Genomic DNA, 27,982 nt, shown 5'->3' with positions numbered 1-27,982 from the left:
GCTGCCTGCAGGGTTAAACCACAACAGGCATGAAAAATTATCATGGATGTACAGACTACAGGACACGTTCAAACACCTTGTGTGAACCTTGTGTGAGCCAGTGTTATCCAAAGGGACCAAGGGCTGAACCACCATGGACCATAGATGTCAGAGATATTTATAGTTGGACAGATCATGTGTTTGCACCTGTCACAGAGCATATGGGTAGTGTTTTATGGTATGTGGATCATCACATTGCTAATGCCTGTAAGACAATATAATTCCACCAGCAGGAACACATGTCATTTCTCGTTAGTCATTGCTGAGGTCAGAGGCACTCTTAGAACAGGGTGTTGGTTATCTGATAAAGTTATTTCGGGGGTTTGCATGGGCTTTTGCACAAGATAGGGTGTTTTAATAGTGTGTAGACTGCCAAATGAAGTGTCCTTTAAAATTATGTGGCATCTTTAAATTGCATCAACAAATTATATTAATCCAGCCTTGTACTACCATCATGATCACCATACACTTCTACTATCTGGCAAACTAAGGTTTTCTACCCTCTTCAGTGGCCACATGAACCTAGATTATGTGCTTTTAACCCACCTGCCAGAACTCTGGAATTAAATAAACTCAAGGGCACAGAAGGTAGAAATAGAGCTTAGCAAGAGTAAGGCTTAGCACTAGGTCAATGAAGAACTAGTATATGCCTTGCCTTTTGCACCTTGACTCCTCACTCTCTCTGATTGTCGTCCAAACAAGATTACTCTCCCTGCACACATATGAAGTTCCCTTATTAGCACAGTATGTATTTTTATGTATATACTTTTAGTGCTATTTCCCCCCAGTTTTGATGATTCTAACACACGTGAGAATTAGACACCAGTCTCATTGGCAGGATGATTGGCTATTGCCTGGGAAGCCTTGTAACTTTATGCAGTATGTTTGTGGATATCTGACACCACCTCACAGTGCTGATCAGTACCGTATGATGCGGATATATATTCACATTTTAGCACTGATCTTTACCCATTCAGAGCAGATTATGATCTACGAAAAGTGTTATCGTTTGTCTTAGCATAATGTTACCAAAAATAATAATAAAAAATGACCAATCTCGCAAGAATGAATCAAAACCTTACCACTAATATGAGCCTCAAAGGTTGCGGCACTACCCTCCAGTGCCACAACGCTTTGTAATGGCTGCGTAAATGTTGGTGCTTTTGTCGTCATCTTTACAGGCACTCTGGAAGAAACAAAAACATAATTAGATATCAATGGTGAAATTGTTATTATACGCACATTCTTCTTGCTAGATTTTGGGAATACTTGTAATTATTTTCATAACTATTTACTCTTCTCAATTTTAAATCACATTGATCTGGTGAATTGTGAAGACTGTCGATTTTGACAAAGTTGTATAGCAAATTACTCTTAGGACACGCTTGGCTGAGTTGGATGTGAAACTTATATTTAGTGAAGAGGTAATTTGGCATTACAAGTATGCAGCAGGAGACAAAGTTCTGCCTGACTCATTGCATGACCTTGTGCAGGTCATCTAGCCTCTATTTGTCCATTAATCTCCTTTACTTAAAGAGAAAATAATCTCCATGTAAAAATTTGTTTGAATCATTTGAAAATGTTTTGTTAGTGCAAAGCATTTGCATTCTCCAATGGGAAGACAACTAGGTCACTAAGTAGCAACTGAAAAAAAGTGAAGGTTTACAATCTATTTGGCTTTTAATAATTAAAAAAATGCCAGGAGGCTTTCTTTTAAAAGCAGTCTTTAAGTAGTGAATAATTCCATTTTACACAGAAGCATACTGGCATTAAAGATGCAGATAAAATTCTACTCTTTCTTAGAGAGTATCTCAGCGGAATTTTGAGTATGGGAAGAGAGCCACCTTCGAAATGTGAGCTAGGATATAAGGTAACCACTGACACTGATGGTTTGAACAACTGCAGATCCGTGTGAAATCTGAAAGAAAAATAGTTTGCTTTTTCTTCCTATGCCACAAGATCCTACTTTGAAATAGCACACTGCCACTAGAAAAGCTTCTATATCAGGAATATTTTATATTTGCATGAACATATTTATTTACTGATTGTGCAGGTTTTTAAAACGTAGCTAGTATCTTTTTAATAGTCTCATGTATCTATTAAAGTTACAATTTTTCTCATTAAAAAATTACCCTGAGAGAGTATTATGTCTTACTAAACAAGGGTTAGCCCCATAATCTTTTCAAGTCAATCTCACTCACACATGTGCTGTTGTTTACTTTGGCTTTTGTGCCTGGTTTTGTGACAGTCCCAAGCTTAACTTAAAAACTAGTGAGAAAGTGAAGTTTCTTTCACTATGAGCCAGATTTATGCTACCTTTCAAAGGGGTCAAAATTCTTCATGACGTGAGTTCCTTCACTGAAATCAGCACCTGATGCCTACATATGATAAGTGCATAAGGGCAGAACTGGATATTGTATTGGGATTTTGAGCTGTTTTTTATTGCCTTTACTGGTTATCTGGATACTTGTTCCAGCTTCACAGAGGAACAGCCTTTTATCAAAGCTTTTCAGCTTTGAGGGTGGGGAGAAATGAGTTCTAATTAGAAAGAAATGACTAACATTTCATCCTAACACAACACGAGTTTTCTGAAAGGAAGATGAAGACAAATATCTGTCACATGTAATTCACTAAGATCTACTTCAGTTGTAACTATGTTTTGAAGCTCAGCTAAAATATATGGAAATAATCTTATAATTAAACGTTATGAAAGCTTATATATATATGTAATGTTCTGACTCCAGAATAGATTGGAAATCATTTAATTAAGTAGAATTGTCATTGAGTTCACACAAAGTTTATATATTTCATTGTCTAGGTAAATTATGTTATGAAGATCTGATCTTATAAGGCTTTTTGTATAATTAGAATTGAAAGTATGCATCTGAAATGTCATGTTCCAGAAATAACCTTTCCAGCTATGAATGACAGCAGACAAGTGTTCCAGAGCTGCCATGTAATTGATACCCTAGCAGTTGATTCCCTTAAAAAGTCATCAGTGCTTAGCTGTTACCATATGCATTTTATCAGAGCTATTCTTGGAGCTACTCAGTTTATCTCAGTAGCATAACCTTGAACACTCCCAACAGAAAGGAGTTTTTAAGTTAAGCAGATGTTTCCATGCACTTTTCAAATCTTAATTTATATCGCCTTTAACAAATATACCGGAAAAAATTTTTGCTGAGTGTTATCAAAATTTACTCCCAGAAATTTAAGACATAATCTTGCCAGAGAATTTAAGTGCTCCATGTCTATACTGTGAAACCTACACCCCCCTCTGAGCAAATTTATAAATAATAGATCATATCAGGATTATTAATTACTAATAAAATACTCATTACACTAGCAGAAACATGCTACTAACCTGATCTCTCAAAGTGCCTGTAAGAGTGGGCTAAGCCCAACGAAATCTTCTTGAACGACGTCCTTATCCAGAGTAAGATTTTTTTAGACAATCCCAGCATGAGAATTGTAGAGCCTCTAATCATAAAAACAAAACTACACAGTCTTGACAGTGTAGTTTTGTTTTTTTGCAATCCCTACACCCGAGGCGAGGCGGGGAATGCACGACTGCTCAGAAGTGCTAACATAGTAGTTTTGCTTTATATACCCCAGCTCTGCTGACAGGTCGGCCTCATCATGTCAGTGCCAGTTCTGATTGGTTTCCTAAAAGAAAGTATCTTGTGAGAGGGGATCCACTTTGTGTAACCATACACCACCTGTTGGTTTGACTGACAATGCTAATTTTGGAAGCACGAAAGAGATTCACTGGGGAAAAATCATCTGTTCCAAACATTTTGATTTATAATTCAATTTCTTTTATAAAGTGCAGTTTACAAGCTGTTGCAAATTTCCTAAGTCATAAGCGCAAGACGAAGAAAATAATAAAGAAGCGTTTTAGCAGAGGTTACGGACAAGTCAGAAGTAGTCATATCAGTGAGATTCAGCCTTACTTTCTTTCATTATAAAACATCCAAGAAGCTACCAAATGCATCTGTCAATCACCAGAATAAATACGTAAGCTGAGCTCAGACATGTGGCTGCACGCTATTAGAATACACTGTTTAAATTACTTTTTTCCATAACTTTGAATTCTATTTGGTAATATATAGATTTGGCTCTTTGGGCTTTTTTTGTTTCCTTCACAATTTTTCTGTTGGATGTTCCAAGCTGTTAAGCCTAACAAACAATAGCATACAAAGTGCAGAAATATAAATTCTGTGAAAGTAAACTAACACAGACAACTACCGTAATTTCTAAAAAAAGCAGATTTTAAGTCTAGCGGCTTTTTTCTAGACCTGTGGAGGTCTTGCACAGACCACAGAGTTAATCATCCATGGAACAGCATATTAGTTTGTGAACTCCCACTAGCCTAGCTTTGTCAGTCTATGCAGCTAATTGTACCATTAGATTGGTTGCCTCTGAAACAGAGGTCAGAGTTAGAAGACTACTCTCGTCTATAGCTGGAATGGGAGGTGTTTTACCACACTACCACATCTGCCTGTTTCCATTGTTGCCTTCTTATTCAAAAATCCTTTTCCTTCCCTATGAAGTGGAATATATGTAATGCATATCTAACAAACTCTTTAAGCACATAACGGGCCCTTAAGAGTACTTATGTGCTTAAAATCAAGCATGTGCTTTGTTTGGTAAATGGAGGACTTCAGTCTGCAGTTACCAAGATCCACATTGAAAAAGATCTCCCAGAGGATACCTAGAGAAGTAAATACAGGCTGGAGTTTTGTACTATCAGCTGCACTTGTGTTTAAAAACAATATGAAGGAAACATCCAGCAGGAACTCTAGAAAATGCCAAGGAGAGAGGATATGACCACTATGATTCCTGTAAGGGGGTATTATACTATAGTTTGCAGATCTGAAAGAAACAGGAAAGGACATATTGCTGTGATCTCATAAAATAGCTTCAGAAATTTGATCTGCCCTTTAATTTATCCATCCCATAAGGTGTCAACTTTATGGCTACTCTTGGTATGCAGCGTTAGGTACAGCAGCAGAAACTGGAGGAATAGTCTCTGGTAATATCTGGACTCTCACAGAGGTTGAAAGTCAGAGTATTATGGCTCATTTTTAACTTTTTGTAGCAAACAGATGTCAGAGAACCTAATCTCTCTGTATAAGACTTAGTATGATAACAAATGCAACTCTAGGCATTAGTGGGGAGGACAAGATAACTTCTACTAAAAGACACAAAATGTCCAAAGAAATCTGTGTAAAGGGTATCTAATTTCTGATTCTAAATAGTGACTTGCTAAATTAGCAGATGGCCATTTTTCTCTGTAGTTGAACACTTAAATAATCAGTGAAAAATCAAACTTGGAGAAAGAACACAGGCTAGTATCTGCAAACTTAATAAACACAGCCAGCTTAATTATGAAGTCCAAGTCAAATAAACAATTAAATAGTTTATGAACATGTGATAATTTCTAAATGACAGAAATGTGCAGACTGTCACTTTTGAAGTTATGAGATGGCCAGAAGTTCAAATTTTTCTATTTCAATTAAATCAACAGCAATTAATGACAATAATAGAGTTACAAGGAAAAAAATTTGCTGCATTCAAATACATAAACAAAATATATTGTATTTTTAAAATAAGTTCCTTCCCATTCTTTTTTTTTTGGAAGTTTTACGTTTGTTTTTGATCACTATTAAATCTATTTCCATTCCAACAAAAGTTTATACCTTCTCAACTTTTTACTTTTGCTGGTGAATTCAGAACTGAAATTGAACAGTGAAATATTTATCTCACGCTCTCAAGGAAATACAGATTATTTATATTGCGTGACTTCTGTTAACAGAACGACTATCAGCCAAGTGTGATTTCTACAAGCTTAGTGTCACATGGTGTATCCGCAATAAAAAGCGGAAGGATGACTTCAGTCGTCTTATTGTGTAGCAAAGGCTGCTGGTAAAAACGACATTATTTCTTTGCTCCAGGATCAAACAAAAGTCAGATCCAGATAATGACAATGACATTTTTTTCAGGCAGACATACAAATTGGGGATTGTTATGAAAATTCCAGCATTTGCTTCAGTCTGCTACTGTTTTAAGTATAAACTACGTATTGCCGATGTTACTATAGCTTACGTATTACACTGTAGGTCAACAATACATTTAAGAAATAGCAAGTAATCTTCAACACAATGAAACATTGTGGTGTGGATACCAGCAACCTCTTTGTATGTGATTCACTTTGATTAATTCTAATAATCCTATTGACTTGATGACTGGAGCTGCACAAAAAGAATGATTACTTTAGTAGGCCCCCATGAAGACGCCTTGAAAGCTGAAGACTCTAGTGAGAACTTAAAGACAAATTCATTCTTTCTTGAACACTGAAAGCTTCAAACTGCCACTTAGGCACATTTTCAATGTGCTTTTTTGAAGTGGAATTTCCTAATTTGTTTTTTCAAAAAATCACAACCTTTCCTCTTCATTGTTTGTCAAACAGCAGTAGTGTACTATATGCCGTAGCTGCACAGCCAATAAAGCATAAACCCTGCTTTCTTTCCTAGTCCCTTAATCTATCTATACATGCTAATTTGCAAACTGCATGAAAAGAATCTTTCCCATTTCCTTCTCTACTTCCATTTTCCCTCACTCCTTTCATTCTTTGTCCTGTTCTTTCCTATATAATGTCTGTTATATCCCCTTTCATATACTATTTTCATTTCACTTTGCCCCGCAACCAAATATGCAGAACCAAGGGAGTGATGAAATAAATAATTCGGTCACTTTAAATAAAACTCACCAATGCTGTCCTAAATCCTTATAGAATTGACAAAACACAACCCGAAATGTATTGAGATATTATATCCTTGCTGATTTTCCAGTTTTCTAAAGTTCACTTTTGAAAAAAATTTTGCTTTCCCTCCTTCTACTCACCTTCTTTCTTTAAACTTAGAAATTACTACAAAATTCTTAACTGTCAAACCATTAAATCCTGACTTGAATTCAAAATGCATTTTCAACACCTTCATCAACTTCCCTTCCCCTGCAAATACTATAAACTTCAGAACCTTAAATAAAGGTTATAAAATGCATTATATTCACAAGAATATCCACGTTTGTGTGCTGCAGCTGGCTTCTGAAAAGCTGCAGCCTTTTCAGATGCTAACGTCTCTTATGTGAGCTATTGTAACTGATTATGCAAGATATATCTTTTTCAATACAAACTAAAACTTGCTTGCAGAAAATTGTTTTACTTGTTTCTGAAGAAGGCACTGTCAGTTGCTCCCAAAGCAGAAAAGATAACTGAGGCGCTAAGCAATTTTTGAAACTACTTCAGCTATTTCACATGTGAACAACTTACTGGGAACTGTGACTAGATTTGAATGGGTATGTAATAGTTATCAGGGTCCATATTCACTAACTTCATGTTGATAGTTGTCCCTCATATAATCTCCTTGGAAATATCTAAGGAGCAGATTTACAGACTTTTCCCAAGTTTTTCTTGTATATTTTTTCTTCATATATCATCCCCACACATTTACATATGCAGAATAAGGAAGGAATAAAAACATTACTTACTCAGCACCTCACCCTACTAACAAAACCTGAGACCCTGAGTAAAGAATATATTTACTAACTGTTCCACTTCCTTCCACAAAACAATAATTAAAATCATAATACTGGGGGCAAATTTTAACTGACATCGAGATAGTCCTTAGAATTTAATAGATACATACATCCTGTCAAATTTTGCAGACCTTTTAACAAATTCATGGGCATCTATGAAAAGAAACAAACACACTTACCAGGTTTCATAATGGATCCATTCTCTGGGAACACTTGGAGTAATAGCTGTGTTCCTCATTGGCAAAAGAAGGTTGCTGGGGTTTTTGTTTATCTGTTTATAAATACCACATTCTACTATTTTGTAAGAAAACCATAGGTAAGAACAGACATACAGATTTCTGTTTTGCCTCATGTATTATTTAGAAAAGCATTAACACTTTTTTTTTTAAAGTCAAGTCATGTTTTGTGAATCAAGGTGAAAAAAAGCCCACGTCAAACATTAAAGTTCAAGTTCTTACAGGCTGATAATCAAGAAGAAAAGCAAGAAGAACCCAATGCCTTAAATTTGCTGAGGAATCGAGATCAGCAGGCACTGAATTCTACACTTTCATTTTTACAGAATGGATTTTTAAACAGGAAATCTTATATGCCATACTTATGGATTCCAGCTGACAAAAGAGCATACATTTTAGGGTTTTAAAATTTTTTTAGGGATGTCTGGTATGTACTTTGTCAGTCCTCTTAATGTGACTGCAGTTAGAAACACAGTATTTTCTGTGAAATCTTTAAATCTAAACCACATGTGCAAAGGAGGGGCTTAGTCAGCAGAAAGGTAGTTGTATGGGATCCACAAGATGTTTGATACCTATCTCCATTCCATTTTGGAAAAAACTGTTTGTGAGAGATATGGGGCAAATAAGCAGAGCAAGAACCGCAGTCCTCAGCTACTATATTTATGTGCAAGTATACACAACCTTGTGACTCTTCTGTGGGCAGGATGCCGTTGACTTTTCCATAATGTCAAGCAGGCGATTTATGTGATCAGGTGAAGACATGTACATGATTTTTTTTCCAGCTCATTTCCTCTCTATGCCTGTACTTTAATTTGGAGATAAATTTAAGTTTCTACCAGCCAACCTGCATCTTGTTGGAGACAAATGTTTAATGTTTTGGTATTATGATTTAAGCAACTATCAAAAATGTTATTTCAGTCCCAGTTTTGCACAGATGACATCTACCTAGATGATGCACTGCTCTCTGTGAGAAGTGTGAATGTATTGTTGTGGTATACAAACCCATTGTAGGCCTAATCAATGTTTATATAAAGAATGACAAAATGTTGCGCAATAGGCAGTTGCACAATACACATGTACCTGTGGTATTGGCCAAGCCATACCCAGTGCACTGAAGCAGAAGTCTGAGTAGCATGAATTGTTTGCTAGGTAGGACTTTGAAAATCTGAATCAGAAGGACCAAGCTAAAGAACAGTTGCTCCCAAGTCTAACTAGATGTTCTGTTGGTTATTGTGCCAGTCAAACAGCCATCCAAAATGGGACGTTTTCTGAACTACTTTTTTCAGTGCTGCAAACGAATGACACTATGAAAGTCCTCCTCTTTCTCTGCAAAAGGAGCTTTGCAGTGAAGTGAAAAAAGACACCTAGACTCCAAATTCAAGAGATGGAGACAAATTTCTTCATGCTAATGCCTGCCCTACTATCCAAAAGATTCAATTTCAGTTCAGGTTTTCTTTATACCCTGAATGGATGCTGTGGGTCTTGAGGAATCCTATCATTGGGAAGTCTTTGGCTAAACTAAGGGTGTGCTCTGAAATTAGCATGGGTATCACTTCATAGTCCACTCCTTTGGACTGTAATGACATGCATCAACTGGAAATGGACTGCTTTGTCAAAGTAATCCAGTCCTGAAAGCAGAAGCAATTTAGTGGAAGACTTCTCCATTATGCTGCCTTAAAGAGACTTTCTCTTCCCTGAAGACATTCTTGGTACTAGGTTTGCTATTATTAGTAACCACTCCTTTTGATGCCCAGCCTCCTAAAAATGTCTCAAAGCTGTTAGAAATAAGCTGTATTTAATAAACCAGAGAATTCTGTAGTTATAAACTCATTTTGTTTTAAGCCCTCCTTCGTTTGTGTCTGAATTCTCTATACAAGCTAGTGGGAAGAACTACTGATGGAATTGATGGCACTGATGGAATTTGTAGAAGAATAAAACAGTGGGTACTGATCAATCACCAAGGAGATCTGTAATTCTGAAGGCTAATGTCTCTTTTTTCCATCATCTTCTTCTGCTAGATTTGTCCAACAAACCAGAACAAATTTGCAAGAAATTAGAAATCACTGTCTAATAAATGTTGTGCACAGGTGAATTTTTATTTATAAAGAAACCAAATACAAATTGTAACCTATATAAAAATTGAATAGCACTCAAAGATTCATCTTCTCCTCACCCATGGCCAACATCTACTAATGGACACAGCAAACAATATGAACACCTTCATGAATCAGACATCTTGCAGTTCAGTCCATCTTCTGATCCTCAGCAGCAGACAGGAGAAGAACAGGATCATGTTCCAAATTGAAGCTAATCTCTTGTGGCCACTCAAGTTCCAGATACATTCCTTGAAGCCAGAGTTTCTCTTTAAACCTGTTTAAAAAAGGTCGGTTAATATTGCCTATATTTTTAATGGTGGCAGCTGCAGCATTCCCCTTCATAAGCAACACTGCGGTTGACATATGCTGTTCTCTGTCGTCTTGAGACAATACGAGATTAGAGATCAAATACAGAGTGATTCCAGACAGAACATAAAATATCCTAAAACTCATCTTACTGACAATTAACATAACCAGAGGGCACTTCAGTTATAAAGAACAGAAGAGATGAGAAAAATAAGGAGAAACTTGACCTTTCTGTATGATCTACCTGTTTTAATCATACTGAATTCTCTATGTGCCCTAAGTAAAATTAACATGATCTTGCATTTGATTTTTTTGCTTTGGAATGTCTGCCATCTCACAGCAATACGGAAAAAACCTGAACAAAATATATGGGATCAATGCTTGATCAGCTGGACATAAGGGAAAGTGTGCAGGCAGCTTATGATGAAATGAGAACAGCTTTTGAATCAACATATGCAATAATTTTCCTTTCCTTTTTACATATTGCTCTACATCTAGATAGACAAACCGCAGGAACTTAAAGACAAAAGAACACTGCCCTTTCTTTTTTCTATGGCTTTTTGCCATAGAATTCACTATATATGAAAAGTTCAGAAAATATTCAGACACTTTTAGGCAACAAATGCATTTTTATGTGACCAGTGTAAACTTAACATTTTGAGCAGGCTGTGAAAGACTAGCCTGACAGAAATCCCACAGATTCTCAATGACTTTCCCAGATCACATTAACCATCACTTCTTTAAAGCCATGAGACTCCTGGAGCCTCTTTTGCATCACATTGCTCCACATACCTTCTAGAAAGAAAGCTATTTTACCGTATCATCATGAAATCAACATTTCACCATAAAACAGTCTTACCAATTTCAGAGTTCTGTAATAAACATTAATCAATAGAATTGTTCAGGTATTTTCTATTGAAAATCTCTGACAGGTTTTCTGTCAGAAAAGTTTTGACAAACTGACAACAAGTCTTATTTTTATGTGCACAATCTCTTCCTAACTCTCACCTACATCCCAGGTTACCTCATCTTATCTGATGTTTCCAGTGAAACAGTGAACTAATAGTAGAGTAAACCAGATTAGTAACGGTCACAGGGTATAAAAGCTCTCTCATTCCTGAATACATTGCTCAAAAGACAGGCAATTCTAACACCATAAGCTACAGTAGGCTATCAGAGACTAAATTCAGGAGGCAAGATTTAACCTTGTGCAAGAAGTCACCACAACAACTATTGACTTCATGTATTTCATTTAATCTTCTGAAATTGCACAGTGGGAAGTTTTGTCATCTTTAATCAATTAATGAACAATGACTGTTCCTGTGCTATTAGGACTGCTATTTATTCTTCTAAATAAGATGCTTACCTAGTAGAAAACTTTGTTTACATATTCTGTTATTGAAACTTCATGTTCATGTAGTTGTATCAATTTGAACTTCTGGAATACTTTGTATCTTTGAGCTGTTCAATCTTATATTAATATCTAGATTAAGATATCTAGATTTTAAAAAATTATTTCACTAACTAAATACCTTATTGCACAAACTCAATTTTCTACTGTATTACAAGGTCTTTCATTGAACAGAATTGCGTTATCTCCTGGTGAAGAATTAAATGTAAAAGGCAGTCACACATTATCCATTTCATTTACATTATGCAAAAATTCATAGGATTAGGAAGAGTACTTGATGTGTGCTTTGTAAATTAAGGTCCTTACAGCTATTGGAGCATTACAAGATGTAGCACAGAGTAAGCTGCAAGTTACCTTACTGGGAGATGTTTAGCCACTGGCCTTTGATCTCACACACAATGTGTGTCGTGGGCTTGTACTAGCTCAGTTGTGGTGATGTTCACTTCTTCTGAAAAGTATCCATCTTCCCATTCTGATTTAGCTTGAGTTATAGTGGAAATTTCTGGGGTTTTATTTTTCTCTGAAACAAAACATGTACGTTAGTAGGTGGAAATTAGGTGCTCATATACTATGGCACCAATGTGCCTAAAAGCATGCAGCTGGCATAAATCACCTATCACTGTTACGAAAGCAGAACAGTGTGCCTTTCCAATTTCATTGCTGGCAACACAGATATATTTCCCAGTATCAGCAAGGACTACATTTCTTTTTAAAAGGTAATAGGTATCTCCTAATTTCTCAATCTGTAAAACAATAGAATGCACACAGGAGATTATTAGTAGCATAAAACAAAATATATTATCTTTCTCACAAGAAATATTTCAGGAACATTACAACATACACTGATGTCTCCAGATACCACTTGGATATCATCCTTCATCCAGCAGACATGTGGTTTGGGCTTTCCATGTATAGTGCAATGCAAGATTAAATCTTCTCCTTCTTGTAGAGTTGTATGACCAAATTTTTGTATGAAGTTTGGCTGTTTCCCTTGTACTGAAAAAAAATTATTCACTGTATTTTAAAGGGCACAACTAAAGCAACTGAAGAAAAAATCTGTTCTCATAATTATAAAGTTCACCACATTGCATGACAAAGAGAACCTTTATTGATGCCTGGAACTCAGGATAACTTGTCTGCAAGACAGTTAGTAGGCAGACATCGTTTATCTGTATAATATAAAGTTTGTTAAAACACATGGATATTAAGCACCCAAGAATTTCATGCATCGGCATAGTGATATTAGTTCCATGGTAATGCTAAAGAATCATGTTCTTTGTGTAGGTAGTAGGCAAGTCTATGTGGATTATTGTGTTTCAGTGAAGGTGGAAGAGTAAATATCCCCCACAAATTTATAGTGACAAAGTCAAGAGAGCAAACTTTTGCATTTAGTGCATTGTTGTACATTATGCTTTCCTCAATTTTTTTTTCCCTATTCTTCTAGTCAAAAAATTATTATTGAAAAAGTAAAAAAAAACCCACTTATCTATATTTGCAACAATGACGAAGGCCAGAATGTGGCTTTGTACCACTTTGATCAAGATCATTATTTCGGTCATCATTAATACTGAAACCATGTACTACCAGATCATCCAGTACAAATCTGATTCAGACCAAGGTTGGGCAAATAATTGTATTTCTATTGCAATAACCAGAGCACATGAGATTGAGTTTGTGCTGGCTTCATGCCACCTGTGGGAGGGCAGATGACACCTGAGCCAGTACAAGGCTTGGCTAATACAAATTAACCCATCAAAATTGTTTGAAGAAATTTCAACCATCAGTTCAACATCGGTTTGTACTGAACCAAAGCTTTACTTCATGTGACATGTAACTTAATGAGCTGTAAAGATGGATTTACTGGATCACTGTACTACTACCTGAAGTTCCACTTACATTCCACCTCCAGGGCCACAGTAAAAATGAAGACGACCTCAAAACTCAGACTAAGTATTCTTGACACAGGGAATCCAAAACAGCAGATGTTAACACACAGAAGCACACACAAAGACATATACTACAACAAAAATGAACATTTTGCACTCCTATCACATGAAGAATGTCTTTTTGTTCCTCTTTACTACAAATTGTACCATGTGTCCATAATATTTAACAAAAATAATCACAAAAATAATCAGAAAGTTACTGAAATGTGTGATAAATAACAGAGCTTGAAACTGCTCTCAACTATGCCAGCATCACTCCATTGTTTTAGCACAAAAATTTTTTCTTTATGCTATTATGAAACAAAAATCAGCATATCTCACAAAGATGTCCAGCAACTTCTAAACCCAAATATATTAAGCCCATGGCTATTTTTGTCAAATGCGGGGCTGTCAGCATGGTGAGGCAGACATTTTAACCTACTGTATTGATAAATCCACTGCTTAGGTGAGCTCTTACTTGCAATAAGATTTCAAGCTTAGCTGCTTTTACGTTCTTCCCACGTACTGTAGGACTGAGGCCACAATATAGAGCAGAAGTGTATGAGCTTTACTGTCTCATACTCTTGCTAACCTAAGGTCTGTATTAGCCAGTCCCAGCAGATCAAACAACTCGGTTCTTAGCTGTTGAAAGTTAGCAAGCGCAAACTGCCACCACCATTGCTTTGCATGCACCTGAAGCACAGAAATTTGGGATCTGCAGCTTCACTTCAAGCAAGAGAACCAAGCTTTGCCTCTTTGCAGGCAGCTGCTTCTTTGCAGGCAGCTGGCAATAAGTCACTAACAGTGCATGATTAGCTTGTATTCCGGTGGAAGATGTTAAGTGGGCATCAGCCACTCCTTGTGATATTTTTGGCTGGATTCCATTACTTTGTATTGTATTACCTTGTGAAGTCAGGCTGCATCTCATACCAGGATGGTTTTTACCATTAAAAAAAAAAAAAATCTGAGTGGAATGGTGATAATGATCAGACCCCATCTTGATCTTGTATCAGTAAGTCAGCAGAACATAAAAACTAAAATGACCAGTTTCTAGAGAGCAAAAGGGAAAGTATGTGCAAAGAAACCCATGAAGTGACAGTTACTACAACTCTTTAAGGCACAGGCTAGAACTCAACAGGGAAACAAAGTCTGCTGTAAAAGAAGAGTTCATCCTCTGAAAGCAACCTTCAAAATAGGATGGACGGTTATATTTCACCAATGGTTTTCCCATGGTATCATAATGAAATGTCAGAATAAGCTAAGACAATTTGTTAATTAAAAATGATTTCTTGGCTGAACATCCCATGAACCACAACGGTTAGAAGGGACAGATCTTTTTTCCTTCATTGTGGAGGGGAAACATTTCAGGTAGTCAGTGGTACCGAAATCCCACTCTGATGGCTTCAAATAAGAAGTTTGTCAAATATTAAATATTACATAGGTTATTTGTGGGAACCAGTAGAGTTCTGCTGCAAACTGGGGAGCCAGCAAGGAAAACTCAGCAGTCTGGAGCAATGCAAAAACTGCAGGTCAAGACATTACCTGCATCTGGCTTTATCACACAGCTTTCACCCCTGCCCCAAGTCTCTCTCACGCACAGGTAGTTTTCATTTTTTATTACTTTGCTTCATGGTTATTCTTAATCCCTTTACTCTGGGCATATAATTTCCAATCTCTGATGTCTTGAAATGTGATATTAGCAAGTTTATTAACGTCCCCTTATCTTCTGAAAAAATTTAGACTAGACTGATTCACACCATGCTGCTCAGAGACTTTGGATTCGCTCAACATTGCTCTAAATTAAGACACTGTGCTTTATTGTTTAGAGCTTTTGTCTCAGTCAAGGTCCTAACAAAATCAGACGGAATTTTGTTAAGGAATACCAAGTCAGTTTCATGACCCAATTGATCTGAAATATCCATAATCCAAAGCTCCAATCTCCTTGAATACCATGGTGTAGCCTCATTAAAGAAAGTCTGAGCAGGAATTTTTAGACACAGCTCCTCTGAGCCACAAAAGATATACACACACAAAAATTACTAGCTTACTCTAGCAAAGTCTCCAGAGAAAAGTCCAGAAATAGGCATACCTTACCAGTCATTTGAGAGGAGGCCACCTTCTCCATTGCAGTTTCAGCCACATCCAAAGACAACCAGGGCAATGCCTCATCCTCCCTTTGTCTACTGGCTCATACCTGGGCCCTCAGACAGGCTACTTCTTTTGAAAAGTGAAAATAATTAATCCCTTTCCCCTCCAAACTTATGCACCTTGTGTAAATACCCCTTCACACAACTCCACATCTTGTAATCAAGCAATCTCATTCACCACTTTCTTTTTTAATGGGTGTCTGCGTATGAGGAAGGAGGAAGGGACACTAGGTTAGTAATATGTCTAAGTATAATATTTTTGTTGTAAGGCTAGAGAGATCAAGATTTAAATCTGCTCTTTAAGAGAGCCATCAGGAAAATGCAAACATTTTGGGGTCTTGAAGTAACTATGGGTTCAAACTGTGACTGTGATGAGGGGAACTCAGAACTGTAAAACAAGAAAGTAACAGAACCAGAACAATACAAAACACCTAGATGTACTCCCTGCTTCTACAGTACAGTTAAAAGAAGGAAGAAGTAAAGCATGCACAACCATTTAAAAACAAAGAAGGGTGGGGAAACATTACGTTGACATTATTACCGAAACAAAACGAGTGTGGTTTTCTTTCAGAGAAATATTAGTGTATCATGAGACTGCATCACTGTCACTCTTTTTTTTAAAGATTAACTGAACAGAAAATAGCAGGAATTTTTCAGAAAAAAATTTTGGGCATTCATTTAGAGTCCTTAAATAAAGAGTATTTAAACCCAGACTGCCAACACAACAGTAATCAGCCTTGATCACATCTTTGTTTACAAAGCAAAGCATTAAAAGCAGGAGACTTTCAGTATCCAGCTGTGCATCTGCTATCTCTAATCTCTCTCTTTTTTAAAAATCTTGTTTCCTGCAGCAATTAAAAGTGTGGCTGGTATCCACATACCCATTAAAAACTGTGCATTTAAAACTATTCCTTATTTAAAGTAGATGCAATACCATACTCACAAAATCAAGTTTTCTTCATCTAAAATTCACAGAAATGTTCAAATTATCAGAGGAAAGATTTAATGAACAAAGGGGTTACGTACTTCTACAATGATTTATTAAGATCTACAGACTTGCTAAGGCAATTTCTGACCTTAAATTTATACCTTTTGGCATATAATAATTATAATATCTGACTGCAAAACCAACAACATTCTCAGAAGTGACAAGGTGTTTGTTTTGACATTTATTATTGTTTCACAGTCTCTGTTATATAGCAATAGCACAAAATGCCATACTTGTGTGTACTCTTGAAAATAATAGTGTACTCTCACAAGCCAAACTTGAAAGATCTTATTGAACATTTAAATAGGAATTCAATTCCAGGATTTAATCCAGTAGTAGGAAGCTTACTTTTCACAGATAATATGTTTGAGTAAAAATGAAAGTGGATGTGTTGGCACAGGAGCAGATCATAAGCCACTTCAACTGCTTTTGAACTGAAAAGACTGAGGCTCACTTTCCTTTGGAAGGCAGCTGGCTTCCCTGGGTGACAGGTAATCTGTTGTGATCTTCCATATAAGCTTTAAATCTATATAATTTTAATCAGGGTGTACAAAGAACTCTGCATTAATCTACCCTTCCCCAGTGGAACAATTTTGTTTTGTCTTGGCATAGTTGGAGACAAGATCACCCTTGACATCATCTTTTCTGTGAGGCTCTGTTGAAATCTGGGCTACCCAATTTGTCAGTTACAATAGGCATCAATTTGTCAGTTACAATAGGCATTTATGGTTTAAGCTCACCAAGTATGGCATTTCACTACTATTCTGTTTTTGTAGTTTCGTGGGCAGAGGGCAGCTTTCCTTTAGTGACTTTCTAGATAGAAGTGTCTTAAAAATGTCCTTCTCCAGCCAAAAAAATTGAGCACAGGTGCTGTTTCAACACCACGTCGTAACAGTGAACAGTTACAGGGGCATTATGTCAATACAGCTTCCTCATCTGGAAAGCCTTCTTGGAGCATATAATCCCAAATCAAGTCTTAAATAGCAATGCCTTGAAAAAGTCCATTAAGATAAACGACTTTTATGTCTTGTTCAGTACATGAGCTACCATTAGTACTTTCAAACTATGATGAAAAAAGAAAAATAGATAAGGAAAATACAAACTTTAGCAACAAGAGTGATTTCATGAACTATTTAAACCATAATCCAGAAGGAAAAAAAATCAGCATTGTATTGACTTTAAAAGCTTTTCTGCTAAGGGGGCAAAACATAAGTATACTTGATTAGACACATGCAGCATGATAGTAAAAATTTTACTAAAGGCAGAATATGCTTGTTCATAGGCATACGCAGCACAGATTTGTAAATGTTGGAACAAAATTTACCCTCTCTCTGAGGCTTCTCTTTAACTCCTCCCCTCTTAAAGGAAAAATGACAGTCCTCCTTGTTATACTTGGAACTGGGAGTGTAAGACAAACTCCAATAAAAGATTACATCACTGGCTAGCTTCTGAATAGTATGAACAAAAAGATGGAATAAATCCCACTTGGATTCAAAGCTGCATCTCTTACTCTCACACAATTTTGTAAACTGGCCTTGTATTCTGTCTGTCAAATCTCAGGTAAAGCAAGTAACTGAGTAAGTAACTGAGATCTCTCCCACTTGCTCTAAAGCCTGTTAAATGAAATTAACAGAAACAGATTTAATGCAAATGTGTACGAGGGAGAAAATCTGCATGCCTGCTCCCTTGCAATACCCTACAAGCCTGGATGTACATCAGAAAGTGTTACAAGGGAGGAGAAAGAATTTGTTCCCATAATCTGTGTACACTCATCCAGTGGTTCTGTGTCTGTTTGTTGCCTTTTTAACTCATAGGGCTGATTGTCATAAATAGTAAGCTGTCTTTCTGTAAGTGCCAGCAAGCAATCAGATCCAACTACAAGTCTAGATTCAAGCTACCTCCAGTTCCTGCTCTATGACATGATGAAAAGTTCACATCTTTTTCTCCAGCTTTGACGGAACTGCAAGTGAGTTTGGGACAAATTTTTCCAAGCAGGGCTGGAATCCTAGCTCTAGCTTTGCTTTCTGAAGGACAAAGACTCACCTTGCAGTGTTGTTTTGCTCAACAAATGGCTCTCCTCCAATCAAAAAGATCAAATGCATATCTCTGAACTCACACACTGGCCATATAAAAAAAGACAGAACAATGATCATTCTAGCACTGAGCTTTCTGTAGTTTTCAAAGATGAAGGATCCACAAGTTAAAACAGAGATGCAGCTTTGAGCCCAGCATCTATAGAGCTATAATGACTGTTTTTGTCACAAGCCTTATGACAGTTAATGCTTAATTTAAAGGCCTAATTCTGGCAGAGGCAAGACAGAAGAGGAAAGAGAACATCTCTGTTTTCCCTCCTGGGTTTTTTTATGTGCATATACTTAGCCTCAATACCGAAGGCAAAAATGCCTGAAAAAGTGACCCAAGTATTATATAAAGTTACTTAGAAAAGCAAAAAACAAGTCAAAAGAACATCCATGATTACTTTTAATTTTTGAATGATGGCAACTCTCAGTAAAAACAGAGGATTGAAGGGCAGCCATCACCTAGAAGACTCATTTTCAAATAGAAAATGAGTGTTATGAACAGGATAAAGTTATCAAGCACCAGCAGCTCTGCAGCAGGCAAAACCTAACAACATGTAGGAGAGGCATTTTGGTTTGTTCTTACCACAATATTGCTTAATGTACCGCTTATGCAAGTCAGCTTGCTCACATAGGTTCTTTGCTGTATGTTTATAACAATCACACATAAAGTCACAAGGGCACAAAAACACTAAACTGAATTTTACTTTTATGAAAATTGAAACATTCAAAATCATACTAATTATTAAAATTAGCTTTATTGTGAAATGGAAAGTACACTTTAGGAAAATAAGTTATTTTTATACCTGAGAGAATTCTTGTGAATCAACATTTTTGGGAGATGACTGAACTTACAAAGTTGTTCATTAAGGGTAATACCAATTTTAGCTAGAATTTACTTTGTTCCCCCAGCTGCTCACCACCTCCTCCTCCTGCTCCCTCTCGTATGGCTGTGAGGTTATACTCTCTTGAGAACTTCTCCTGTTTCAAAGTTACAGGAATTTTAATAAAGTTGCAGTCACTGGGCCAAAATATCTAAATGTCAGTCTTCAATCTCACTGACCGTTGACAATTTGCAATACATTTCTGCTCATAGCATGCTACATAGTAAAAGGCTTACTTCATTTCTGCAAATTATGCAAGAGAAAGTCAATATTTCCTCTCTATAAATTTTCCACACCAATGCAGTTGTAATATGAAAGCTACAAACCAAAGATGCAAGAAAAATGATGTAGCTATTTGTGAATTGTTTTTACTGTACAAATGCAAGAAGTACTGGAGCTAAAGAATGAAGTTATGTTTGAGGATTTGTAAACAAAATCTTCCACTGGCACAGTTATGTCAATGTTATCAAATATTTAAACAAATTACTACTTTAATAAAAAATATTTGTGGTTGTTCTTGTCAAGAATGAAATGCAATATGTAGGTGAACAAAGTTCTGGTTTGGATTTACTACTTTGAAGTTACAGGAGAATTCTATTTGACTGAAATAAAACAAATTTTGTTTTGGTGTGAATACACTTTTGAGTATTTCCCCAATTTGGTTGATCCTCTTTGAAATCAGTGTGTTAAAAATTTTAAACATGCAGAAATGCTCGCTTCATAAACTATTGTTTCTTGTTTTATACTAACAATTTAGTGGATTATTTGAAATATTTATATCTTTAATTTTATAAGAAGGCAGAGAAAGTATTGCAAGCATCTACCTAAGCAGATTGGTATGTTGGAACGTCTCATTTTGTAAACATTTGGGGTTTTTGGTCTACTGTATGCTAGGTGCCACTTACACAAATCCTGATGATTCTGGGTCAAATCTTTGTAGTGCAGACAATCACAGCTCTATTGGAACTGCTGCAACTTTCATTTGTGGAGACTATCTGCTGGGCTGAGACAGATTTAAATCTGATCTATGCCAGTGCAATCATGAATGGTATGATTTCTTTACTAAGAAGCTTTATCCTACAAATAATTTTTTTTAAAAAGTATATGAGAAAAATGTGGTTGGAAATAATACATCCGATGTTTAAAAAACATTTCAACACCCTTCACACCCCCTCCCAAAAAAAGGCATATCATAAAATATACATTGATCTGAGCACTCTACCTGGGTGTATTCTTGACATTTATTACCTATAACCATTAAAACTGTTTCCAACACTTTGTAATGCCAACATTTTATAAAGCAAAACTCTGCCTCAGATTCTAGAAAATCTTTGTAACTTTTTTATCTCAACATCACTATGAGAAAGGAAAATAAGCACATAATACTGGTATTAAAGAAACAAGCAATATATTGAGTGTGACATAAAAGTGGTTTGGTACAGATTGTGAAAGATGCAGTGTAAAAAAATAAATTTAATGTTGTCTCAGCATGTGGGAATTAAGTCCAGTGCAGTCAATATTGTACTTATTTTGTGAATAGCCAGTACATTAGTGATATGCTAATATAGATGACACACAGCATTATGCAGTCTATTCTTGTAATAGGTGGCCTGTTACCTTTCACATGAAGAATGGCACTTGATGAGATAGTGCCGTTCAAATTTTTAGCCCGAACAACATAGAGGCCAGCATCTTTATCACACACCTTCTGAATGAACAGAATATGCTTTGTCTCCTTTTGTAAAAGCTTTAAGTGCTCATCTGCAGTCAGTTTCTGGCCCTTCTTGTACCTGAAGCAGAGAGTCAGTTTTCAAGTCAGATTTATATCACTGTATGCCAAGCAGAACTTCGCAAATTCAGACAACCTCTATAACACTACCTTGATAGCAAGTGATAGAGCTCACTGCTGTACTCTCATTCCTCAGTTTTAGAGTTATATGTATATATGGATGAATATTGAAACAATTCAAATTGCTGGATAATACATTCTTAATACTAGAAAATGTGGTTCTGAAAATGGTTTTCAATGGACAAGTCAGTTATCTCACTGCAGTATCGGAGAGAGTAACATGAAGGCCTGGGCCCTCAGTTTTGTGCTGAAACATTTTTGCTAGTAAGATGTTGAGTCAATCCACATTCAACTCATGAATAGGCTCTTAAGATGCAACATACAAACTTTCTGAACTTGTGTCTTCAGTATAAAGAACAGTCAAGGACCTGTTCCTCCACCCCAGTCCCCTTAGCGTTTACTTAGTTCACGTCATCAAACAGGATAGAACAATGCATCAGGAGTTATTTCAGAGAACTGGTGTCATATTCTAACATTTGAAGATCTGTCACCATGTATTGGAATTGACTCCTCATTTACATATTGGAAGTGAGGGAAAATTCTGGCTCTTCTTGCCTTGTGATGTTTCAGCATAAGCTACATTTAACCTAACACAAATATAGAAATGCTTTTCCACATGTATATCCAATAAAATATCTACCATCAGTACAAAATACATGGTACTGGTAAATTTTTATTTACAAAACCCCACATTTTTTTCTGTTTTCATAAATTTATGATTTGCAAAATGCTTTCAGTTGAATGTTATTTTTTAAAAGACCATATATCAACAGTGTATGTATATTTGAGCTAAATTAACGCTTTCTTATGATAAAACAAAACTGAAGGTATTTCTTGTTTCACCAACAATACTCCTCAAAGTGTAGAATACCGGGATTTAAAACAAAGTAACTTTATTGATACCAACACAGTATAGCACCAAGGTTGCAGTGTTCAGTATTTTTCTCAGTGCCATAGAAGAAAATTCAGCTTACTAAAAGCTTATAGTTTGCCTAATTCCTTACATGTGTAATAATAATCTTAACATGAAAACGTTTCCAGCAAGAGCCATATCTAATTTTAATACATTAAAAGAAAGGCCTCCATTGTGAACGTCTAATGGAATAACTGAAGAAATGGCAAATGAGGTAAAATTTTAGGAAAATACCCCAACACATAGAGAACTACTATCAAAATCTTGAAATCCTGGCCCTCTTTCAGGCCTTATTCCCTTTGGCAGGGAATTTCTAAAAAATCATCTTAAAAGATGTTTATATTACATCATCTGTATTTCTCACAAATGCAGTATAAAGCAATCTTAAAGACATAAAGCAATTCAGAGAGAAATAGAGAGTACACACAAATATATAATATAAAACTGGTTCTCTTAGTGTAGACATTTAGTTTTTTTTTTTTAACCTGTAACTTCTCTCCAGTTTTTGACAACTGACTCTCACGTATGTATAAATGTGTCTCTCTATATATGTAGTGGCTCTATAAATATTTTAGCCGTGTGCACACGTGTATGTATCTGTCCGTCCATATATAGTGCCAAGATCCTGAGAAAATGCAGGTGAATTTACTTACGGTAAATCTGGTGTGCGCTTTGTTTTAAGAAATTATTGAACAACTGGAATGTCATATTCCAGAATATAAAAACTATATGATGTATTTGCTTAAAAAACATCGGATATGATTGCAGTAGTTTGATGCTGTCATTACTCATAAAATTAAGTACACAGAGATTATTTCAAGTAGATTAATTGTCAAAAGCAATTTTGAAGTTGGGAATCATGCAGAAGTGTGGAGTAGAAAGGATACAAGCCATTTATGCTAGTCTATAGATTAATTAATTTGGTTATAAGTGGTTCAAGGTGTCTTGCTAACAGGTATATTTACTTCTTCTCATCATAAGCTACCCACCATGTCAGTGTAGGCTCTGGAAATCCTGTTACTTCTACTTCCAAAGTTACCGGAGAACCTTCCATGACGGTTTTGTTAGACAGAAGCTGGGAGAAGTTAGGCGCCTGTCCAGCTAGGCTGGCCACGGTGTTCTTTTCTGATGAACTTTTAATCTCTTCTCGGGTGACCATCTGCCTCTGACAGCTTCTGGTGGTGTCTGATTGAAACATGAAACCTGAGAATGCATCAGGCAAAGCATGCAGCCTGTCCTGGGTTTTAGTACAGTTATTCAAGTCATGCAATTGTTCTTGTGTTTCTGCCATGCTTTTATGAAGTTCAAGGTGTTGCAAATGTGTTTTGCACACTTCAGTCATCATGCTATGTACTGGTTTGGCATTTATAGTGCAGGAAGCAGTGCTAGCTTCAGATATTCCTTGTAAGCTACAAGTCAAAGGAGATACTGCTCTGACTTTTGGACCAGAATCTGTTGAAGAGATACAAAACTTCTCAAACTGATCTGATGGGCTTTCCATTCTATTATTTGTAGCATCAGCATAAGCAGAATTTGTTAAGAGATCAGATGCTTCCATCACTTTTTTAATACTAGTGGTTTTCTGCATTTGCAAGCTATAGGAACTGACATGCAGACTATGAGAACTACGATAGCACTGCTCTTCTAGCTCTGTTTCAGAATGTAAGAGGTTGGATTCTGGTGTCTCAGAAAGCGGTGGCAAAGAGATATCATCAGGTGATATACACTCATATTCATCTCCGGAGGGTATTTCTTCTGCCAACAATTCAGTCTGTAAACTATCCTCTTTGGCTGAAGATGACAGCTCTGTATCCTCTGAAACAAGATCCTCATCAGCTGGACAGATAATTGGAATATCAGCCAATTTATTCCTCTCCTTAAATTAGGAGGCAAAAGAAGAGAAGGGAAAGAAGAAGAAAGAAAAACAGAGAAAGAGAACGAGTTATCATTCTATGCATCCCCTTTTCATTCAGAAGCTAGCAACAATATTTGAAATATTTCTTCTAATTAAGCTTAATGTATTCTGAGAAGCAGGAGGATATACATGGAAAAGGACAATTCCTCAGAAAATTTTGCACCAGCTAACTGGAATTTCAAACTGTTTGGACAGATTCTAGCAGATATTATTATTATAATATATAAGCATTTATTATAAGAGTAAAAATAAAAGAAAAAGTACCTCTTTCTATAAACAAAGGACAACCTGTGAATTTTTTGTAGGTGCTGTTTATAAAAGCATTTGCAAGGTGAAAGTGGAGGAGGAGGTGGCCTAATTACATCTAAATGGGAAACAGTTACATAGCAATAAAAATATATTAACAGCCAAGTTACTGGACTTTGATTCTTTGAGAGTCACTGGTCATGTTCAAGATTTACAGAATTAAACTAACATCTCTAAGATATTTTCCAAGCATTTTATATTTCCCTCATTTTTTGCCAGCTATTTCAAGATCTTGTCCAAACATTACAGAAAACTATGTTAAAAATATTTTTATATTATCTTGGATCCAGAATAAAAAAAAAAACCCTCTCATCATGTTTCAAAAAGAATTGGATGTGGCACGAGCGCGTTAATTTTAATCACAGAGCATCAAAGACATTATTTGACTTATTAATTACTTCTCTGCCTCTTGATTTTCATATAAATGTGTAATCACATATTCATGCCTATTTAATTTGTGCCAGGGCACAGCAAAGGTGCTCATAATGTTTTCTTATGCTATTCTCTCATTTTTGAGTTCTATACAAAAATATGTAATCTACTAAGCAATGTTTCTATCACCTATAAACTGTTCACTAAAATCAGTTAGCCGATATACTGGATGTCATTGTTTTCCAAACCAGGTCTCTTTGGCAGTATCCAGTACAAAAGTGCAGGGGCACATTCGTTTCGGCTTTCATTTTGCTTTATTTCTCTAAATATAACCTAATCATCAGTGCACAAAATTGACAAAATAAAAGTAAAAAGAAGTAATAGAACCTCACATGTGCCCTGGTCCTGTAGATATGCTAGTTTTAATATAGATGTTTTTCCAAGTTAATGCATTTGTTATTTCAAAGCCGTGTGATTCACGCCAGACCCATGAACGAATGACTGGAAGAAAGTTGGAATTTTACTGTGTCTATTTTACTAAATAATTCAATTCAGTTGTAAGATGAAGTTCAAGTTTGGGTATTAAGTGTGTTTTCCATAAGCATCCCCTGATGAACTCCGACCCCCAAAGTGTCTTCCAGTATATCATGGATATAAACATGATAAATTATAATTGACTTTCCAATTTGATGAAATGTGTCAATTTTTCCCCTTTCCAATTACTCAGAAAACAATAAATACTGAGTTACTTCTTCCTTCTGCACGTATTGAATTTTTTTTGTTGGGGTTCTAACTAATTGTAAACTATTCCTAAGAAATTGTTATTTTTAGGGATTAATTCCGATACACTTATACAATATGTTTTTCTAGGGTTTGCAAATTTGACTATCACCCAGCTTTTTTAACCTTATCAGCGTTGTTCTAAGTAACTCTCTCAGTCTTGCAAATTTGCAAGTCTTTCTTAAATGAAGCTTTAATAGGCTCTTCAGTAGCAAATTCTGGCTGTTTTGGTCTGACTTGCACTAATAAATTTAATAAACCAAATCTGATTAAATATTAAGAAGTTGAAAAATTCTTTAGAATGTTAAATTCTGAGCAGGCATATTTTAAAAACATAGGTGAAAATTCCTGAATAGTCAGCCTCTACTGTCTGAATGAAATCAATGGTCCAGATTAATCCTGTCTATTGAGGAGTCTATGCACATGTACACACAGTGGCATATATTTGGGTAACTATGGGAAGGCCACGACAATGTAGGAATCTTCCTGTGACTAATCTAGGTTCTTAGTGCATTGCTTAGTTTCATTGTCACCTCATCTGGAGATCACAGAATTGAGCAGTTATTTCAGACATTGCTGGAAAATGACTCTGGGGAAAATACTGGGGAAAAGAATGACAGGTGGGCAGCGAAAGAGGAAGCTGTCAGACAGGCTTTGGCAGCATGAGGACTTTTAGCCCTGGTGTACTACCTGGGATCAAAGCAACATGAAGATGAATGTGCCATGAAAAAGTTTAGGCCGCTTTTTAGAGAGTGATATTTATTATTGAAGAAAACTAGTACTGAGAAACCAGCTTGCAGAAGTATAGAAAAAAATTAGAGATTGCTGGCCCACTAGACAAGGGGCTGGGGATGGGCCATGTCTTTCCTTGGAAAGGATGGAAATGGAAGACAGAAAAGCCCTAGTGAGAAGAACCTGCTACTTCTTGAAGTGAAGTATGGAGTGATGAAAAGGGTGGAGGCATCATAGCTGCCATACTTTACATCTGATATTTGCTGTTTCGCATACCCTTGACTTCTCTCCTTGGCAGCTGAGGCACAGTCTGACAAGGACTGACAAAGCTGTGGCCTAGCAAAATAGGAAATAGGGCTATGGACATCTGCTGCGTGAGGTGATTCTCCTGAGGGTGGCTCTTTGGAATAGTCACTAAATTTTGAGAGAAATCTGGGCTGCAAGTCAATACTGAAACTCCTGTTGACTTGGAATGGAGATAACAAAATTAATTAGGCTCAATTTTGGCTCTTCGGCAGATTACAGGACATTCTGTATTGAACTGAAGGGAATGTTAATATTAGTTGAATTTGTACAAAACGTCACAATTTAATGTCTTGTAGTATTGGTCTATGTTATCATTTTGCAAAATGGAAATTTTAGAGCTCTAAATCAATTACCATCCATGCAGTTATGGATGTGTTAGAAACCACGGAAGCGCCTGACAATGGTCACGTAGGAATTAGGGTTTCTTCCCCCAAAAAGGTGGTGGGATCAATAGCCCAACTGAAGTGCACCTACACCAGTGCATGCAGCACGGGCAACAAACAGGAGGAGCTGGAAGCCATTGTGCAGCAGGAAAACTACGATATAGTTGCCATCACGGAAACATGGTGGGATGAGTGGCACAACTGGCGTGCTGCAATGGATGGCTATAAACTCTTCAGAAGGGATAGGCAAGGAGGTGGGGTAGCCCTGTACGTTAGGGAGCGTTTTGATTGTCTAGAGCTTAATGATGGTGACGATAGGGTTGAGTGTTTATGGGTAAGAATCAGGGGGAAGGCCAACAAGGCAGATATCATGGTGGGAGTATGTTACAGACCACCCAACCAGGATGAAGAGGCAGATGAAATATTCTATAAGCAGCTGGGAGAAGCCTAGAAGCCTCGCAATGGCTAGCCCTTGTTCTCGTGGGGGACTTCAACTTGCCAGATGTCTGCTGGAAATGCAATACAGCAGAGAGGAAACAGTCTAGGAGGTTTCTGGAGTGTGTGGAAGATAACGTCGTGACACAGGTGGTGAGTGAGCCCACTAGGGAAGGCGCCCCGCTGGACCTCTTGTTTGTGAACAGAGAAGGACTTGTGGGTGATGTGACGGTTGGAGGCCGTCTTGGGCGTAGCAATCACAAAATGATAGTTTTCAATTCTTGG

General features: G+C 36.6%; 1 protein-coding gene across 1 annotated transcript; it reads right to left on the bottom strand.

The window, feature by feature from the left end:
* Positions 1–1,121: 1,121 nt before the first annotated feature.
* On the bottom strand, positions 1,122–24,239 carry LOC104084344 (myosin light chain kinase, smooth muscle-like; the record flags this gene model as incomplete). The annotated part of the gene is made up of 8 exons (XM_009588147.1): positions 24,194–24,239; positions 23,458–23,653; positions 21,324–21,496; positions 12,526–12,680; positions 12,298–12,427; positions 12,104–12,204; positions 6,946–7,079; positions 1,122–1,225 (listed from the first exon to the last, which is right to left on the bottom strand). Coding segments are annotated over exons 2-8 (967 nt in total), but the record flags the coding sequence as incomplete, so codon positions are not given.
* Positions 24,240–27,982: the final 3,743 nt, after the last annotated feature.

The sequence above is a fragment of the Fulmarus glacialis genome, unplaced genomic scaffold (assembly GCF_000690835.1).
Source record: "Fulmarus glacialis isolate BGI_N327 unplaced genomic scaffold, ASM69083v1 scaffold51641, whole genome shotgun sequence".
NCBI classification, from domain to species: Eukaryota; Metazoa; Chordata; class Aves; order Procellariiformes; family Procellariidae; genus Fulmarus; species Fulmarus glacialis.
The sequence above is the reverse complement of the archived record's forward strand: the minus strand, read 5'-3'. Positions and strand labels throughout refer to the sequence as shown.